This window comes from Denticeps clupeoides, chromosome 13, assembly GCF_900700375.1.
Source record: "Denticeps clupeoides chromosome 13, fDenClu1.1, whole genome shotgun sequence".
Taxonomy (NCBI): Eukaryota; Metazoa; Chordata; class Actinopteri; order Clupeiformes; family Denticipitidae; genus Denticeps; species Denticeps clupeoides.
This window is the reverse complement of record NC_041719.1, coordinates 16,918,542-16,939,101: the sequence shown is the minus strand read 5'-3', so window position 1 is coordinate 16,939,101 and position 20,560 is coordinate 16,918,542. Positions and strand designations below refer to the sequence as shown.

Genomic DNA, 20,560 nt, shown 5'->3' with positions numbered 1-20,560 from the left:
CTCCCCTGAAGTCCGTGGAAATATTTCCTTCCATTTGTCTCTCAGCAGCCCTGGATTCCATTTTGAATGATGACCAACTGCTTTCACACACCACACTTGCCGGCTGTAGATGATTTAAACCCCATCTCGTCAATATATCACATCTCTATATCTCTGAGGATGCTCTCTACTGCGGCTCCGTGCGCCGTGTTGTCCATGTCATAATTCCTGACACCTGATGTCCTGTGTAGAAATATAGTCTAGTCGGCGTGGGGTCATTGTTTTTATGTTTTTGTACGTACCCTGTCCTGCATGCTGTGCTTTTGAAACGAGTAAATCCCCTGTCCAGTGAAAGTTGAGCGAATGAGTCCTTCTTCCCTGCTTTGTCCCTGCCGCCATGACACACATGAACAACATCACCCAGTTTGGTAACATTTGGGGACAAGACACTGCCTGCTCTGTCCTCCTCTGTTTAGCACAGTAAAATAATCAGACATGACAAACGTCAGCTCTTTCATTGAAGAATTATTTTAATTCAAGCATTAGATCCCCTTTTGTGTCAAAATGTCATACTTTTTTGTGGGAACCCAGCTCGCTGTTACACGTCACCATAATTCAAGCCATCAACAAGGTCTGCATTCATTCCCGGGGTTGTAAAGTATGTTAAAGGGGAGCGCTTCATGCACATAACATCCATGATCACGTGACAGGGAGAAGTGAGGAAATGCATTTGTTATTGGCCGATTTACAGCCTTGTCTTGAGCACAGGAATGAGGTTTGAATCATGGTCAGCCTGCTTTGCGAAGGCTGGCGCCATGCACTGCTGGCTGATATCATGCAATTCTGCAATTCTTCCACTGCCATTGCTGGTTTTTCAAGCCCTCCATCACTGAGCAGACGTAAATTTTAACGCACTATTGATCTCTTCATATTGCCCATTATAAGTGTTAATAAGTGCTTGGGTTACGTGGTATGCACTGGACCTAAGATGAGTGCCGCCAATATATCGATTCCAAATTAAATTTGCCTTTAACGGGCCGACTGGACTCAATTCAGTTGACACCAGATTATAGGAGATTATAACACACACGCCTATTAACCAGAAGACCCGGGTTCGAATCCGACTTACTACCATTGTGTCCCTGAGCAAGACACTTAACCCTAAATTGCTCCAGGGGAGGACTGTCCCTGTAACTACTGATTGTAAGTTGCTCTGGATAAGGGCGTCTGGTAAATGCTGTAAATGTAAATGTAATTACATGGTAAAATCTCAGACAAATGAACACGTGTCTATAGAACTCTCTTGAATCTTTTAATTAGTCCCGACACGTATGGTGGTGGAGGACATAATGTAATGAGGACGATTTCTATCTTTCAGTGCCTTTTAGGGGATTAATTAAAACAAAAAGGCTTGCGGGGGTTTAATAAAAATGGAAAGAGGGAGCAAGTTAAAGAGGTCTCCCTGTGTTTGAGCTCAGCTAATCAGCTCGGCGTCTGTGTTTCGGCAAGGAAATGTTGCGTTGACCCTCTAAAGGCAGGTGCCCAGTTGGGCATAATTCAAAAACACATGCTTGTGAATTATGCTGAACTGGGTCTCATTATGCAAAGAGATTGTTCCCTTTTATAGAGCATATGCTACAGCATGCACACAAACACACATTTGCATTTAAGACCTTTAGCCTTTGTGTAGATGTAGGGTAAGAAATATTGGACATAACAAAACCTGTATAATCCTACGCAATTTGTTATTGATCTATTTATACTCTTGTAATTTTTTTTTGTGTGTGTGTGTGCGTGAGACCAATGTCCTCAGTTTAAGGTTTCTGATTTCCTTGTCTTTGTGAGTGCATTAATCTTCAGCCATGATATATGAAGAATACACACCTATACACACTTCTAGAGGTAATTGTGAACAGATCTTAGATCAGGAACGTCTGGCTTTTTCATGAGAAGCTGAATAAATAGGACATAGTCATTTTGTCTTTTTTTTTGTCTTGTGTATAAAACAGTTGTAACTGAAAAAGTGAAGGGATTGGCATTGTGAAACACTGCAGCACAGCACACAGTGCACACTCTGCATTTAACCCATCACGCTTAGTGAGCAGTGGGCAGCCATGAAAGGCGCCCAGGGAGCAGTGTGAGGGGACACCTCAGTGGCACCTTGGTGGTTCGGGACTCGAAGCTAAACTTTGCTATAAATAATTGTATAAATAAATATTTTTCTATAAATACAAGCTTATTGCCAGAAGCAGTGGGTGTATAATTTGACCTGAATGTCTCTTCTCAGCCAGGGTGAGGAAGGAGCCCACCCTATCTAAAACGGTTTTGACAGCAGTGTTGAAGAAATCACATTTCATAGTCTGGTCAAAAGGACCTGCTTCACTTTTAAAACATTTATTGCACAAATCAAATTTCATTAGATTGTTCTCCCACCACAGCCACCCTCTTGTCTCTTCAAGTGTATGTGTCACAGGGGGAATTCGATGACGTACTTGCAGACATACTTTGGGCGTGGGGATAAGCCGTCGTACCGGTAGAGGACGCTGGGCGAGCGGGGCAGGAGGACCGGGGACGCCTGGCCGGCGAGGAATGAGGAAGTAATGGACGCGCTGCAACGCAGCGGGGAGTCAGTTCGGGATCTTTGGGAAGGACCGGGGCAGAGGAGAACCGGAAGACGGCGGATTTCAGGATGGTTCGGGATCTTGGACAGGACGGGAGTAGGTCTTGGGCGGCAGGAAGGTAGGGGAGCATGGAATCCCGTCTTAACCGATGGGTCAGGTAGGTTCAAGGTCAGGGGCAGGTAGAGGTTGTAGTCAGGAAGTTCCGGTCGGGGTTCCTTTCGTGGTTTCCAGGGGATCAGGCAATTCTCGAAGTCGTGGGCAGGCGAAGGTCGTATTACGGGAATCTCAATTATCGTAGGTCGTGGGTGAGAGAGCTAGCGTCTCTGGCGAGTAAACTCATACAACTCATTTAACTCATACAAAGAGCGGGCGTGTCTCCTTGGTGTTACCTCCCTTTTATACTTGCCACCGCCCGCTTCCATTTCCTCTTCCGGGTTGCCATCTCCCAGGCTGGTGAGGTGCCCTCTAGCGGGCTGGAGGCGCGTTGGCCATGACAGTATGAAATAACAGCATTTGTACTCATTTAAGGGTCTGTGACCCTCACGACTGTGAATAAGCGCTGGCTGTAGCATGACTCTGCTTTTTTTGTTTTCAGGACTACACGCTCACCATGTACTTCCAGCAGTACTGGAGAGACAAGCGGCTGGCCTACTCAGGCATCCCCCTCAACCTGACCCTGGACAACAGGGTAGCCGACCAGCTCTGGGTGCCCGACACCTACTTCCTGAACGACAAGAAGTCTTTTGTGCACGGTGTGACAGTGAAGAACAGGATGATCAGGCTCCACCCAGATGGCACGGTTCTGTACGGATTGAGGTTGGTGGTGTGCGTACTGAAAACGTCTTTGGCTTCACATTTTCGTCATACTTTTACACTAGCAGTTGGCCACTTATGTACAGAATGTTGCTGAATGAAGAAGTGAATAAATGAATTAGATGAATGAATAGCAAGGAATACAATGTGCCACGTCCACATCTTGGGATGGAGAGGAACGTGACCAGGATGGAATTGTAAAAGGGGTGGAGAGTTACACAAAGGCTAACATCTTACAATGAAACTATATACACTGTTTAAGGCAATTCAAGGCAACCGGCTGTGAAGTTTCCTAAACCTTCCCCCTGAAGTTGTGGCATAGTGATGTAAGTTGCTTTGCAGCCGGTTGCATACATTTTTTGTTTTTTTTTCCAACTTTTCTTCTTTTTACATTATAAAATAACCAAAATCCTCCTACACTACAAATGAACACACACAATAACAGAGACCTAACAAAGAGAGGGAGGTATTAGGGCACAACTAGCAACAAATTCTACACAGAGCAGCCTAATCAAAGCTACACAACCAAAACCACGGGGCGAGATCTCTTACAGCCTGATAAAAACTACACAACCAAAACCACGGGCGAGATCTCTTGCAGACTAATCAAAACTGCACAACCAAAACCACGGGGCGAGATCTCTTGCAGACTAATCAATATTACACAACTAGAACCACGGGGCAAGATCTCTTACAGCCTAATCAAAGCTACACATCCAAAACCACGGGGCAAAATCTCTTACAGCCTAATCAAAGCTACACAACCAGAACCACGGGGCGAGATCTCTTGCAGACTAATCAAAACTACAAAACCAGAACGAGATCTCTTGCAGACTAATGAAACTACACAACCAGAACCACGGGGCGAGATCTCTTGCAGACTAATCAAAACTACAAAACCAGAACGAGATCTCTTGCAGACTAATGAAACTACACAACCAGAACCACGGGGCAAGATCTCTTGCAGACTAATCAAAACTACACAACCAGAACCACGGGCAAGATCTCTTGCAGACTAATCAAAACTACACAACCAGAACCACAGGGCGAGATCTCTTGCTGCCTAATCAAAACTACACAACTAGAACCACGGGGCAAGATCTCTTACAGCCTAATCAAAGCTACACATCCAAAACCACGGGGCAAGATCTCTTACAGCCTAATCAAAGCTACACAACCAAAACCACGGGGCGAGATCTCTTACAGCCTGATAAAAACTACACAACCAAAACCACGGGCGAGATCTCTTGCAGACTAATCAAAACTGCACAACCAAAACCACGGGGCGAGATCTCTTGCAGACTAATCAATATTACACAACTAGAACCACGGGGCAAGATCTCTTACAGCCTAATCAAAGCTACACATCCAAAACCACGGGGCAAAATCTCTTACAGCCTAATCAAAGCTACACAACCAGAACCACGGGGCGAGATCTCTTGCAGACTAATCAAAACTACAAAACCAGAACGAGATCTCTTGCAGACTAATGAAACTACACAACCAGAACCACGGGGCGAGATCTCTTGCAGACTAATCAAAACTACAAAACCAGAACGAGATCTCTTGCAGACTAATGAAACTACACAACCAGAACCACGGGGCAAGATCTCTTGCAGACTAATCAAAACTACACAACCAGAACCACGGGCAAGATCTCTTGCAGACTAATCAAAACTACACAACCAGAACCACAGGGCGAGATCTCTTGCTGCCTAATCAAAACTACACAACTAGAACCACGGGGCAAGATCTCTTACAGCCTAATCAAAGCTACACATCCAAAACTACGGGGCAAGATCTCTTACAGCCTAATCAAAGCTACACAACCAGAACCACGGGCGAGATCTCTTGCAGACTAATCAAAACTACAAAACCAGAACGAGATCTCTTGCAGACTAATGAAACTACACAACCAGAACCACGGGGCGAGATCTCTTGCAGACTAATCAAAACTACAAAACCAGAACGAGATCTCTTGCAGACTAATGAAACTACACAACCAGAACCACGGGGCAAGATCTCTTACAGCCTAATCAAAGCTACACAACCAGAACCACGGGGCGAGATCTCTTGCAGACTAATCAAAACTACAAAACCAGAACGAGATCTCTTGCAGACTAATGAAACTACACAACCAGAACCACGGGGCAAGATCTCTTGCAGACTAATCAAAACTACACAACCAGAACCACGGGCAAGATCTCTTGCAGACTAATCAAAACTACACAACCAGAACCACAGGGCGAGATCTCTTGCTGCCTAATCAAAACTACACAACTAGAACCACGGGGCAAGATCTCTTGCAGACTAATCAAAACTACACAACCAAAACCAAGGGGCAAGATCTCTTGCAGACTAATCAAAACTACACAACCAAAACCACGGGGCGAGATCTCTTGCAGCCTAATCAAAGCTACACAACTAAAACCACGGGGTGAGATCTCTTGCAGACTAATCAAATCTACACAACCAGAACCATGGGGCGAGATCTCTTGCTGCCTAATCAAAACTACACAACCACAACCACGGGGCGAGATCTCTTGCAGACTAATCAAAACTACACAACTAGAACCTCGGGGCGAGATCTCTTGCAGGCAGTGGTGGCCTAGCGGAAGCGGCCCCATAACCAGAAGGTTGCCGGTTTGAACCCGATCCGCCAAGGTGCCACTGAGGTGCCACTGAGCAAAGCGCCGTCTCCACACACTGCTCCCCGGGTGCCTGTCATGGCCGCCCACTGCTCACCAAGGGTGATGGGTTAAATGCAGTGGACAAATTTCACTGTGTGCACCGTGTGCTGTGCTCCTGTGTATCACAATGACGATCACTTCAGTTTCACTTCACGACAATCACTTTCACTAATCAAAACTACACAACCAGAACCATGGGGCGAGATCTCTTGCAGCCTAATCAAAACTACACAACTAGAACCACGGGGCGAGATCTCTTGCAGACTAATCAAAACTACACAACTAGAACCATGGGGCAAGATCTATTGCAGCCTAATCAAAACTACACAACCAGAACCACGGGGCGAGATCTCTTGCAGACTAATCAAAACTACACAACTAGAACCATGGGGCAAGATCTATTGCAGCCTAATCAAAACTACACAACCAGAACCACGGGGCGAGATCTCTTGCAGCCTAATCAAAGCTACGCAACTAAAACCACAGGGCAAGATCTCTTGCTGCCTAATCAAAACTACACAACCAAAACCACGGGGCGAGATCTCTTGCAGACTAATCAAAATTACACAACTAGAACCACGGGCGAGATCTATTGCAGACTAATCAAAATTACACAACTAAAACCACAGGGCGAGAACTCTCACACATATAACCATTAAGACAAGAGACAAGATGCACACATACACGTAATAGTGATAAAACATGTTTTATCACTATTACTAGACGCATGTGGATTTGTTCATTAAGATGTGTCGCCCCATAGCAGGCATAAGTCAGATCCTGCCATTCCCCTACAATAGAGTCTCAATCTGGTTTTATGCAAATTGGCTTTGATCAGGAATCATCCTGCATACATCTCAACTTTTCCCCATGCCTTCGTTGCTTTTTGGCAGATTCTTGTGACCTCCTGTCCCATCAGCCATCACAAGCCCACTGGTATCATCTGTCCAGCCACTCCACTTCTGCTGGGGGAGAGACATCTTAGGGCATGTCTCAAGGCTGTTCTTGGGCTTTGATCTCAGATGCGGGGCTGTACAAAGCAGCGCCAAGCTGAGGAAAGTTCCATGCAAGTACGGCATCATCCGTCTGAGCTGCATCTTTTATAACCCAGCGAGAGGGCTGGTTCCAGCAGTCGACCCAAGCGATCTAAGCAGATTTGGGGCCTGGGTGTTCCAAAGCCATAAAATCAAGAATGCTCCCACTGTTATGGTAATGTGTTTGTCAGCACAGGCATTCTAATGAAGTGCAGGCACAACGCTTGGCTGTCGTTGGAAGCTCATGCTTTATAGAAGGCATCAGCCCAACTCGACTACTTCAGAAATGGAAGTGAAGCTTAGCAAAAAAGGAAGCTATGCAATTCAGAATAGCTTGACAGAACGTACTTCATACTCTGACAGACCACCATTGACCAAGTATGAGAGAATGAATCATAGTTATTGCTGTAGAACGTGGACATAGCGGTTTCAGCTTCTTACTTTTCTGACTGAACTTTCACTGTCAATAAAGTGGCATAAATGTAATAAAGACATTATAGCTTATGAAAGAATGAAGGAATGTAAAGATTTTCATTCCCCACTCACATTCTGAAAAGGAGGGACCTTTTCTTAGTTATCCATGTTTTTATGATTTTTATCAGTATAAGTGTATTTTGTCTGAATGATTGGGTTAGAAGGCTTTCTTTCCCTTGTGTTAAGTTTTTTCCTTCAGAAAAAATGAGATAAGAAGGTGCTCATGAATGTGGAATGTGGAAGTGAAAGTGTGGTTCATCTGAGCCAATGCACGTTCTGGTGCCAGCTGTATATATTTGACATTTTTTGGGGCGCATGTCTACAATTTCTTGGCTTCAGATTTACATGTTTCCTTTTTCACTTTTTCTTATCACTGAACAACAGCTGCCTTGCACAAGCTAACAATTAGACGGATTATAATTTCACATAAACTGCACTGATCACTGGAGTTGGCTTCACATTCAGCAGTTTTTATCTTAATGTTTATGTAAAAAAGCCATTTTATACACACACACACACAGTCGGGATTAATTATTTGATCCCATTGCTGATTGATAGGGGATCAAAACCCTATTTCATTAATGAAATTCAAATTTATTTATTTATTTGTGTCATGGCCAACGCGCCTCCAGCCCGCTAGAGGGCGCCTCACCTGCCTGGGAGACGACGACCCAGAAGAGGAAATGGAAGCGGGCGGTGGCAAGTATAAAAGTGAGGTAACCCCAAGGAGACACGCCCGCTCTTTGTATGAGTTTACTCGCCAGAGACGCTAGCTCTCTCACCCACGACTTAAGATAAGAGTGATTCCTGAAATACGACCACGACTTCGAGAATTGCCTGATCCCCTGGAAACCACGAAAAGAACCCCGACCGGAACTTCCTGGCTATGACCTCTACCTGCCCCTGACCTTGAACCTACCTGGCCCATCGGTTAAGACGGGATTCCAAGCTCCCCTACCTTCCTGCCGCCCAAGACCTACTCCCGTCCAGTCCAAGATCCCGGACCATCCTGAAACCCGCCGTCTTCCGGTTCTCCTCTGCCCCGGTCCTTCCCAAAGATCCCGAACTGACTCCCTGCTGCATGGCAGCGCGTCCATTGCTTCCTCATTCCTCGCCGGCCAGGCGCCCCCGGTCCTCCTGCCCCGCTCGCCCAGTGTCCTCTACCGGTACGACGGCTTATCCCCACGCCCAAAGTATGTCTGCAAGTACGTCATCGAATTCCCCCTGTGACAATTTGTTTATTTATTTGCTGTCATTGTTCTGTCTCTCGGTGTTCAAATAAACCTTCCATTAAAATTAGAGACTGATCATTTCTTTGTTAGTGGACAAAAGTCAGCAGGGGTTCAAAACATATTTTCTCTGATTGTATGAATGTGTATTCAGAGCCAGACTTTGAAAATAAAAATAATAAAGAATTAAAAAAAAAATTGTTAATGTGCAATAAAAGAATTGTCTGTCTTGTTAAAATAAGTTGTTAAGTTAATTATGCATTAACTTGCCTGGTATTAATATATGTGTCAAGAGCAGCAGCTACATGAGACACTATAAATGTAAGACATTTGAAATCAAGTTTTTCATTGCCACACCATGGACATCTCCAGTTATTATTCTGCAAGTGCACTGCATTAACTACACAGAATGGTGACTCAACATGACCTTAACATTGTCTGTCATTGGCTGAGCCACTTCACAGTGGAATTTGCTGGATGTCTTGTGAGCAACGCCCTTGAAAGTATGATTTAATTGATTTGGGGTACTTTCCCTTTTTTGGCATACAAACATCCATCGTCACTTTCTCTATTGACCACAGCCTGTTTAATGGGTTGCTGGGAAAACAATGAATACTATAGTATAATAAAGATATACAGTATAATACAGCACACAGGTCAAAGCCCCTTGGCTTTGGTTTGCTATGGGTGTAATGATTATGGAGTCACAGAGTACAGTGTTGCACATTCTATATAAAGGTAAAAGGAAAGCAATTCATCTAGTTTATTCTCTGTCTTGGCCCTTCGGTGGTGGAATGAACTTCCCCTCGAGGTCAGAACAGCTCAGTCACTGACTACCTTCAAACGGAACCTTCCGGAGTTTGGACCTTCATCTTTAGAGAATATTTAGATTAACTTGTAAAGTTCTTATTGTCGAACTTGTGTACAGAATCTACAACAAGAGTGAATAAAAAGATTGTATTCATAGTTGAGGGCCCTAATGAACCAGAACTGATCACTTCATCCATGGTAACTTGAAAGCAGGTTGTAAGTCGCTCTGGATAAGGGCGTCTGCCAAATGCCTTAAATGTAAATGTAAATAAATGTAATATTCAGTTGACTACACTACAATGACAAGATATCTAATGTTCAAACTGATTAACTATTTTTGTTTTGGGTTTTTTTGCAAATTTTCACTCATTTTGAATTTGATGCCTGCAATACATTCCAAAAAAGGTGGGATGGGGGCATATTTACCACTGTGTTATATCACCTTTGCCTTTAACAATACATAATAAGCAATTGGGAACTGAGGACACTAGTTGTTGAAGCTGTGTAGGTGGAATTCTTCCCCATTCTTACTTGATGTAAAAACGTCAGTTGCTCAACAGTCCAGGGTCTCCGTTGTCATATTTTGTGCTTCATAATGTGGCACAAATTATCATTGACAGAGAGGTCTGGACTGCAGGCAGGCTAGTCTAGTACTTGTACTCTTTTTACTACACAACCACGCTGTTGTAACACATGAGATGGACTGACGCGCATTGTCTGGCTGAAATAAGCAAGGACGTCCCTGAAAAAAGACATTTCTAGGATGGCAGCGTATATTGCTGCACAGCCTGTATGTACCTTTCAGCATTAATGGTGGCCATGCCGTGTGCACCAACACACCCCCATACCATCACAGGCTTTTCAAATCCCGATGGTCCTTTCCCTATTTGGCCCGGAGGAAACAATGTCCACCATTTCCAAACACTATTTGAAATGTGGATCCCACAGACCGCAGCACACTTTTCCACTTTGGGTCAATCCATCTCAGATGAGCTGAGAAGCCCCAGAGAAGCCAGCAGCATGTCTGGGTGTGCTAGATATAATGCTTTTGCTTTGTTTTAACTTGCACCGCCTACGTGCAGAGATATCTCCAGATCCTTTGAATCTTTTGATTATATTATGGACTGAAGATGATGAAGTCGCTCGATTCCTTGCAATTGTACGTCAAGAAACATTGTTCTTAGCGTTTTGTCCATGCAGTTGTTAACAAAGTGGTGAACCTCACCCCATCCATGCTTGTGGATGACTGTGCCTTTTGGGATGCTCCTTTTATACCCTGTAAGAATGGCAAATCCTACTCAGAGATGAAGGGTGGACATCAGAGATTGTGTTGACCTTGTTAATCTGACGCAGAGACATTAATTATTTGTTAATTATTAATGTATTTGACTCATCTGATGTTACCTGGATATACAGGGTGGGCCATTTATATGGATTAATAAATAATATTAATCCATAATAAAATGGGAATGGTTGGTGATATTAACGTCATGTTTGTGGCACATTAGTATATGTGAGGGGGCAAACTTTTCAAGAGTGGTGACTATGGTGACCATAGTGGCCATTTTGAAGTCGGTCATCTTGGATCCAACTTTTGTTTTTTCAATAGCCCCCAACAATAATACAATCTTTTTAATCACTCTGTTGTAGATTCTGTACATAAGTCAGACAAGAAGAAGGTTACAAGTTAATCTAAATATTCTGTAAAGAGGAAGGTCTTGAGCTGTCGTTTGAAGGTGCTCAGTGACTGAGCTGTTCTGACCTCGAGGGGAAGTTCATTCCACCACCGAGGGGCCAAGACAGAGAAGAGTCTGGATGAGGAGTCTTCCTTTCAGAGATGGAGGGACCAGGGTGGCAGTACTGGAGGCTCGGAGTATACGAGGTGCAGTGCGAGGTGTAATAAGGGCTGTGAGGTAGGATGGTGCTACTCCATGTTTGGATTTGTAGGCCAGCATCAGTATTCTGCTGCTACTGGGAGCCAGTGGAGGGAACGTAGCAGAGGGGTGGTGTGGGAGAATTTGGGAAGGTTGAAGATCAGTCGTGCTGCTGCATTTTGTATTAGCTGTAGAGAGGCTGTAACAACCAACTGGCATGGCGAAGCAGGTGAACAGATATGAACAGATTTGGTGAAGAACAGGACAGGGGAGACATCCGATAACACCGTGAACGTGTAACACTTAACAAAGACCAGACGGTGAACAGAAAAGAACAGGGCAGCTTTATACAGTTAAACACTATACAGGACTTACATGAAACTCTGGTCAGGATCGGACCGGAGTAACCCCTTCCGGACCGGGTCATGACAGAGGCATGGCACAATAGGAATGAACAGTTTCTTGAAGAAAGGAAAGGAGAAAGAGTGAGAGAGCAGGAGAAGCAGTGGGGAGAAGAGGAGCAAAACCCAGAAGTTGGGGGGAAAAGACAGAGAGAAGCAATGAAGGGAACCTAGGGGGTAAGGAAGTAGATTCATAACCCAAAGGTTGCCAGTTCAAATCCCAAACCGCCAAAGTGCCCCTGAGCAAATCACCGTCTCCACACACTGCTGCCCACTGCTCACCAAGGGTGATGGTTAAAAGCAGAGGACACATTTCGTTGTGTCACCGTGTGCTGTGCTGCTGTGTTTTTTTTAGCATTTCTCAACTTTTCCAATTTTTTGCTGTCCCTGTCCCAGCTTTTCTGGAATGAGTTTATCAGTTTGAATATTAGTTATCTTGTCTTTGTAGTGTATTCAGTTGAATTTAGGTTTAAAAGGATTTGTAAATCATTGTATTCTGTTTTTATTTCCATTTTACTAAACAGCCCAACTTCATTGGAATTGGGGTTGCAGACAGAAAATCCCTGAATTTTCATAATTAACAGTTCAAAAAGCTCTCCTGTTCATCAGACTGACTGTTCCTGTTGGTTTGCTGGGTCAGGAAGGCGCAGGTCTGTCTGCTGTGTTCTGTAATAAAATGTGCGGATCAGTGAACTGCGCGAAACGTGCGGTGTGGACCTCATCGCTCCTGTTGGCTTGTGTGCTTGCTTTCTGCCTGTGTGCAGAGGTCTTTGAGAACAGCTGTGTGTTTAAAGCTTTTGATGGTTTGCTGTGTTTAGAGAGTCACTCTGTCAGTATTACAAAGACAGCGGGGTGGCCCCGAAATACTGGAGGCCATGAGGATTGAGAGAGCGTTTGGTGTCTGTTGAAACTGGTCATTCTCATAATTTAGTGAAGACCTTACAGGAACACACTCACCCTCAAAATAGTATCATAGATCATATTGACAACATTATTTTGCAGAAGAGTTGCATAGAAGGTGCATATAATATATACACATTTCTAAATCTTACCAAAAACAATGCAAAACAGAAATGTGTGTGCATGTCCCCTCTAGCTGTGTGTGTTTGTGTGGTTACAGGATCACCACAACAGCTGCCTGTATGATGGACCTGAGGCGATATCCTCTGGATGAGCAAAACTGCACTTTGGAGATTGAAAGCTGTAAGTTTCTCCATATAATCATCATGTTCAGGGTGACAAAACACACACACACACACACACACACACACACACACCTCAATCCGTCCTCTTTCAGTAGCACAATCAACATGCCCTGCACCACTCAGGAGGTCTGTCTTAAAGATCAGCATCATCAGCAGACCTCATCTGTTCCCTTCTTTCTGGACTTTCATTTGTTCTTTTTTGTCTTTTGTTATGTAGTTCAGTCAGTTGTCTTCATCCCTCTGTTATTAGATTAGTGGGGGGTTATGCGGCCTTGTGAAATGCTATGATTAAAGTCAGGGGAGAGCTTCTCTGGATGATTGCTCTTCAGTCGGTTTCTGCAATAAATACCTCCCGCATGGAGCAGTAATGCTGACTATCGTTCTGCCCGGGCCAATATCATTATACACTAGAACAGTGTTTTCAGATGATATACATGATCCGATTTTATTGAAATTTCAATGAATAGCTTCAAATTGTACAACGTTCAGGGAACTGCCAGAGGTTAAAAATGGTAATTGAAAAATAGTGGAAAAATTGTTTCAGAATTGCAGAAAAAGGCCTTTGTCATGGAACAACAAATGGCTTCACAACTTAAAGCAGTGGAGGGTGATCAAATTTTTTTGATCGCTTAAAAGCCCCTCTGTCTGCATAAAAATAGTGTTTGAACACATGGCTGTACTAATACCATCATGAGCATATAACATGGAGTGAAGGCAAAATGGATTCCATGACTTCTTTTTCTTTGCTTTCATTTCACAGTACAACTGCTTGAATTTCAGTGAAAAATGTAAAAACTGTGATGATGCATTTGTAGTAATAATGCTATGCTGAATACTGCTGTATTGTAGGTGGTACTTACTGGCTACATGGTGGCTCCTTCAGCGTGTCTTTTGCATTACCTATTGTGCAAACTCACCATTACAGCGTCTGTGCTTCTCCCCCTGCAGATGGCTACACGACTGATGACATCGAGTTTTACTGGAAAGGTGGCGACAAAGCGGTGACAGGAGTGGCACGCATCGAGCTGCCACAGTTCTCCATAGTGGACTACAAGCTGGTCTCCAGAAATGTTGTCTTTTCCACAGGTAAACGTGTTGTGAAGGTGTATCCGACGCGAAATGTCAGAGTAAAAATGGGATACAGGTTTCTTTTTTTCTGGTGTGATGAGCTTTGAAGCTCCTCTCTGGCTTTGAAATCTCATTTAGCTCTCTCAAAAAGCTCTCTCTCAAAAAAAAAAAAATCCCTTTTCCCGGGTGCAGGGAGCAACGCTTGTTCCTCAGCGCAAAGTTTTCATCAGGCAGGTTCACTGTCACACAGTTAGTTAAATAAATGAGTACGTTCAACACAAAAGGTGTTTATTGTTGCTCAGCCCCATCCACCAACCCCCACAAGGGCTTATTTCAAAGACTGCCTAATTATGGGCTGCGTATGATGCGGCCCAGAACGAAACCAGAACGATGGAATAATGATGGGGAGGCAATTATCCATGTGCTTCTTCCAGCTCTTAAAAAATGGGAGGACTGGAAAAAAAAAAAAAAAAAAAACAGATACTTGATACAGGACATCATATATTCATGAGGCAGAGGACACACTGCATAAATTATTCTCTTCCAAAGACCAGGGATTCAGGGAGCCTCCACTATATTTATTATTCTTAATGATGCACAGGATAATTATTATTATTATTTTGGGGCACATTTTGAAGGAGCTAAAGAAAATATTGTTGGCCCAGAACTGGGGTGCAGCCCACCTCATTTTACTGCATAACTACTGGCCCGGTATGTGTCACGGTCGACGTTTATGGAAATAAATAAATAAATTCAGTATCCCGTTTATAACTGAAACACTAGTCATGCTCCATAGCAACAGGACCTATTTCTAGATGTAACGCTTTTTTTTTTCTTCTCTATTGACACATCTCTCTGTGTTGTCTGACATGGCGATGATCGCGGTGGGAGGAGAGCACTGCTGATGTTAATGGCCGTTAAATCCGGGCTTATGCTGGCGCGGGCGGCAGTGTGCGATCCACACGGATTGCATGGCTCGGTTTCAGACAGGCATGGAATGCGTTTACCGGCCATGTCATCGCGTGCATTGTGGTCGTCTGTGCTCAAGGCTAAGTAGCAGCACATCGTTCGCAATTTTTGACCACGCTTGCCCGTTGCCATGGTGATGAAGCCAATCTGCGCTGCGATTGCCATAGAAACGGAGAGTATCAATGCGTGCTCTTAAAAATAAATAGTCCCTTTTTTTCCCCCTCCCTTCTCCCATCCTGCTATCTGTCACTCTCACATCCTTAACCCCCCCACCCCCTACACAGGTGCCTACCCACGTCTGTCTCTGAGCTTTAAGCTGAAGAGGAACATCGGCTACTTCATCCTGCAGACCTACATGCCTTCCATCCTCATCACCATCCTGTCGTGGGTCTCCTTCTGGATCAACTATGACGCCTCGGCCGCCCGTGTGGCATTAGGTGCGTCTATTGGGAGCCCCCACACTCACACTCTCTCACTACTGCTTCACACCTAAAGCCTTTCTTGTTACAACATTATTAATATATAGACTCTTACTGACTATTCTCTGCTTTTAACCATCACCCTTGGTGAGCAGTGGGCAGCCATGAAAGGCGCCCGGGGAGCAGTGTGTGGGGACGGTGCTTTGCTCAGTTGCACCATAGTGGCACCTCGGCGGTTCGGGATTTAAACCGGCAACCTTCTGAATACAGGTCCACTGCTTTAGATTCTAAAGAACCTTCACATTCGTTTTTCTGTTAATGCTGTTTTTAAATCAAAGTATCAAATGTGAGCCCAAATTTCTGGCCTTTATTTACATTACTTATTTATATAACCGCCAAACCCCCAAGGTGACACTGAGGTGCCACTGAACAAAGTACCGTCCCCACACACGTGTGCTGTGCTGCAGTGCATCACAAGGACATCCACTTCACTTTCACTTTATTTAAAATATCGCCACTCTGCTGAGTTCTGTCAAGCAAGCCACCAAGTGAAGCTACTAGGTTTGCTGTTTAGGCTGCTCAAGCTTTATTTATGCACAGTGCATCTTGGGAAGTATTCACGGCACATTCTTTTTTCCACATTTTGTGATGTTCCAAATAGTCATTGATTATTGATTATTCCAAAATGGTGATACCTGGCATACACACCAAAAAGTTAAATCTTTGTCTCATCATACCAGGGACCATACTTCAGGTGCCTTTTGGCAAACGTTAGGCAGGCTGCCATGTGCTGTCTGGCCTATCTACCATGTAGGTCTGATTTGTGGATTGCTGCAGACATGGTTGAAGGTTCTCCAGAGGACTCTCCACAGAGGACTTCTGGAGTTCTGACATAGTGACCATTCGTCACCTCCCTAACTAAGTCCCTTCTCACCCGTTCGCTCAGTTCATGCGGCCGGCCAGCTCTAGGAAGAGTCCTGGTGGATTCGAATTTGTTCCACTTACAGATGATGGAGGCCACTGTGCTCATTTCTGTAACATTCCCCAGATTTGTGCATCGAGACAAATCTGTCTCGGAGGTCAACAGACAATTGTCACATGACCACGTGACCCGGTAAACAGAAGTGGGTGGCGCATATCGTATTCAAACAAGCTACAGGTGCATGCCGGTGCTCGGTCATGGTTTAATGTAAGTAAAGTAAACTTCACGTTGTCATTATGGGGTGTTGAATTCTGAAAATAAATAAATGAATCGATTTTGGAATAAGTCTCTAACATAAAACAATACCGGATGCACTATATACTACTATATCAGGACACAAGGGTTATGTTGGCAGTAACCATTCAGCTTGTCCCGGGCACGGGACACTGTAGAGTAAATCATTGTACTTTAATTGTGTCGGCTGGTTATCATTGATGGTTATGTGGTAATGGTAACATGAGCTTGCGATGAGGTTATGTGTTGCACTACACAGAAATCAAACATCTTGTCAATCCAAAGGTGCTGGGACCTGGATAAGTGGTCTTAGAAAATGTCGGTTGCCTTCAGTTCGCCATAAGCATGCAGCGTTGCCTCGAGCACCTCTGAGAAATGACGGCCAGACTGGGTAAGGTTGAATTAGATGTTTATCACAGGAAGTGCGGCAATAGACTCTCAGCCTCACCTCCCCAAGGATCAATGCCACTACTGAAAAATTACATTTAACCTCCATTTCAAAGAAGAGACGAGCTGCTCCGCAGATGGATCTGATTTCGGAAGCCATAACTCGGAGTGATGGGCTGGTGGAACAGGATGCCTCGCTGGGCCTGGAAAGCATGGCCTTCAGGAGACGTGAAGGTTTAAACACCCTCTGCGCTGGGTTAGGTAACTCCTGCACTCTTGTAGAGTTGCGATGATCCCCTGCTGTGCCCAGTTTATGCAGGAATCGATGCGCCGCACTCCCTGTCCTCACCACACCCCCGCATAGTCACAGCTCAGGGCTTATGTAAGCAGGACCGTGCAAAACACACCCACGTGTGTCCTCGGCCCATTCTGGGGACTCAGACCTTTTAATTCAAGGTGAAAGCAGTGAGCCACATTCAGGAGCCCTCAGCACTCAGTCAAGTGATGGTTTCGGTTATTCAGACCAGTAGAGCACATTTCTACTTGGATTTCACACATTTTACCCCCTTTGTCTCCAAAGTACGCTTACCCTTACGTAACATATCCAAGGTGTGTCAACTTTTCTGCCTGCGCAGTACATATCTCAACTCTTATATGTTCAAACATGAAACCTGATGAGTTCTAAATCTCTAGGCCCCAGGCACCCAGGCCTGACTACTGCCACACCTCTTTTCAATCAAGGAATCACTTAAATAAGACCCGGATGACAAAGTGATGCAAACCAAAAGATCCTCAAAAGCGAGGCATCATGATGAGATCCCAAGAATTTCGGTAACAAATGATATCCATCAGTCTGGAAAAAGGTTATAACGCCATTTCTAAAGCTTTGGTACTCCAGCGATTCACAGCGAGAGCAATTATCCACAAATGGCAAATACATGGAACAGTGGTGAACCTTCCCAGGAGTGACCGGCCGACCAAAATTTCCCCAAGAGTGCAGCGACGACTTCAGTCAAGAGGTCACAGTTGCAATGGCTTGCATGTCACAGTACCAAGACCAAAACCACTGTTGAGCCAAAAGTACATTTTCAATTTTACTCAAAAACTTCTAGATGATCCCCAATACTTTGGGGAAAATACTCTGTGGACCGATGTGACAAAACCTTTTTGAAGAAGTGTGTCCCATTACATTTGCATAAAAGTAACACTTAATAAAAAAAAAAAACATCATACCAACTAGTGCTGCACGATTAATCTAATCGCAATCGTAATCGCGATGTTACATGAACGCAAAAAGATGCGATCTAAATGATTAGTACATGGATTGGATCGGATATGTTGCCGATCCATTCTCATTCTCTCAAAGTTGGCGAGCTGACTGAAGTCTCACATCTCACGTCTCAAATCTCAGTCGGATGTGACGTGTTTGGTCACATGACTTTCGATTCGGAGACATATGGGTAGACGACGCATGACGCGCTGCATCGTACGTCAAGGTCGCCGCCATATTGCGACAGGCTCTGCTGTGGAGTGAAGCATATACATGTCTATGGAGAGAAGTGCTAAAAATGCCTCACTCTTGTGCTGCTTGGGGCTGTACAAACCGCTGTACGCTCCAAACCAGATCCCGGGGGATTATATTTCATAGGTAAAGCGGGACAATTGTTTTGAATATATTTGGCCATTATAAAATCCCGTTTTATAAGTCTTAACCTTAGCTAAGCTAGGATAAGCTAGCAAAGCTATGCATCCCTGTGTTCAAGTCAGCCTCCAAACAACGTTTTGGTTAAACGTAAGAACTATAATACGGGATTTTTTAATGGCCAAATATAATCAAAACAGTTGTTTAGCCTTACCAGGGTTTGTCGTTCGACAGCAATATAAAGAGTTTTTTGTGATTATTTTATTTTTTTGTGATTATTTTATATTTGTAGAATATTGTATTTTGAAAGCACTGGGCATTTCAGGTTGTTATAAGTAGTTTGTATGTTTCACTTTGAAATTAAACATTTCACTATTAGTTTGCGACTTTTCATTGATATACAAGCAAGTGTCCTTTATCATATCGCAATCGCATATCGCAATATTGATCTCAATAATCGCAATATGTCTTTTTCCCCAAATCGTGCAGCCCTAATACCAACAGTAACATATGGTGGGGTTTTGGTGGTCTGGGATTGTTTTGCATTTCATAAATGCAACCATGACGTGTGCTGCCTGAAGGAGGATGTCCGGCCATCTGTTGGTGACCTCAAGCTGTAATGAATTTGGGTTCTGCAGCAGGACAATGATCCAAACCACATAAGCAAGTCCACCTCTGATTGGCTGAAGAAAAACATAATGAAGGCTTTGGAGTGTCCTAGTCAATGTCCTGACCTGAATCCTGTTGAGATGCTTAAAAAGGCAGTTCATGCTTACATGTACGTATGTTCATGATGAACTACAGCATTTCTCAAAAATAATTAGGGCCACTCCCAATACTGTTGATATAATATACGGATTAGGGGGCAATCATATATTTGTGTTGTCTTTGACTAATATTTAAATTTGATTGATGATGACTAATGTCATTTCCAATGTGACTAACATGGAAAAAAGTAAGAAATCAGAGAGTGGGTAAACATTTAAATCACCTTAATAAGTAATACCTTAGATGGATTAGCAATAGCATAGATTTAACTACTTTGATTTACATTTGTAATGCATATTTTAGTGCAATTGAAAATGATTTAGTGTAGATACTGGATAGACAGACATCCTAGAGGGAATTTCACAGCAGAAGAATTATTTCCGTGTCACGCTACGCTTCATCTTTATGTGTTTTATCGAATGACTCATTAATAGTTTAGATTATATTCTTTACTGTAGGAATTCAATTAATTAATATTTGCAATACACCATTCTATAAAGTGCTGCTAATAATTAATTAATTTAGCAGTTTTCATTTCATGTATATAAAATGATCATAGCTGGTCTATATTTAAATGGTTAGGTTCTCAGTGCCTTAATCCGGCCATGTCTGTTTAGTTAAGTGTTAATTATTAATTGCAGTGATTTTTGAAAACACTGCATTAAAGGTTGAGACCTTTGAATGAACGATGGGCACATGATGCAAAAATGGCATGTTTGTGCCAAAGCACTTTGCATATGCTCCTTAAAATGGCTTTGATCATTTAAAGGACACGCTGATGTCACCGTGACCTAACCCTCTTCTAGAAGCTCTAACTGCCGCAATATTTCCACACCACAAAAAAAAAATAAAGAAATAAAGACATTTTTTTCCGCTGCCGGCAACAGACTCTGGGCTGCGGTTTGAGGCCGTGTGACTTTTGCACATGGGCTCAGGAAAGGCTTTCTGTTCAGAGAACATC

General features: G+C 43.7%; 1 protein-coding gene across 6 annotated transcripts in view; it reads left to right on the top strand.

The window, feature by feature from the left end:
* Positions 1 to 20,560, top strand: part of gabrb3 (gamma-aminobutyric acid type A receptor subunit beta3) — a 74,308-nt gene that overhangs the window by 46,621 nt on the left and 7,127 nt on the right. For all 6 annotated transcript variants that reach the window (XR_003751693.1, XM_029000917.1, XM_029000919.1 and 3 more), the window contains 4 exons: positions 3,196 to 3,416; positions 13,046 to 13,128; positions 14,079 to 14,216; positions 15,452 to 15,604. Coding sequence is in view for 5 of the 6 variants with exons in the window: in XM_029000917.1 (XP_028856750.1) it covers positions 3,196 to 3,416; positions 13,046 to 13,128; positions 14,079 to 14,216; positions 15,452 to 15,604 (595 nt within the window). In the remaining variant the exon portion in view is untranslated. The remainder of the gene's footprint in view (positions 1 to 3,195; positions 3,417 to 13,045; positions 13,129 to 14,078; positions 14,217 to 15,451; positions 15,605 to 20,560) is intronic.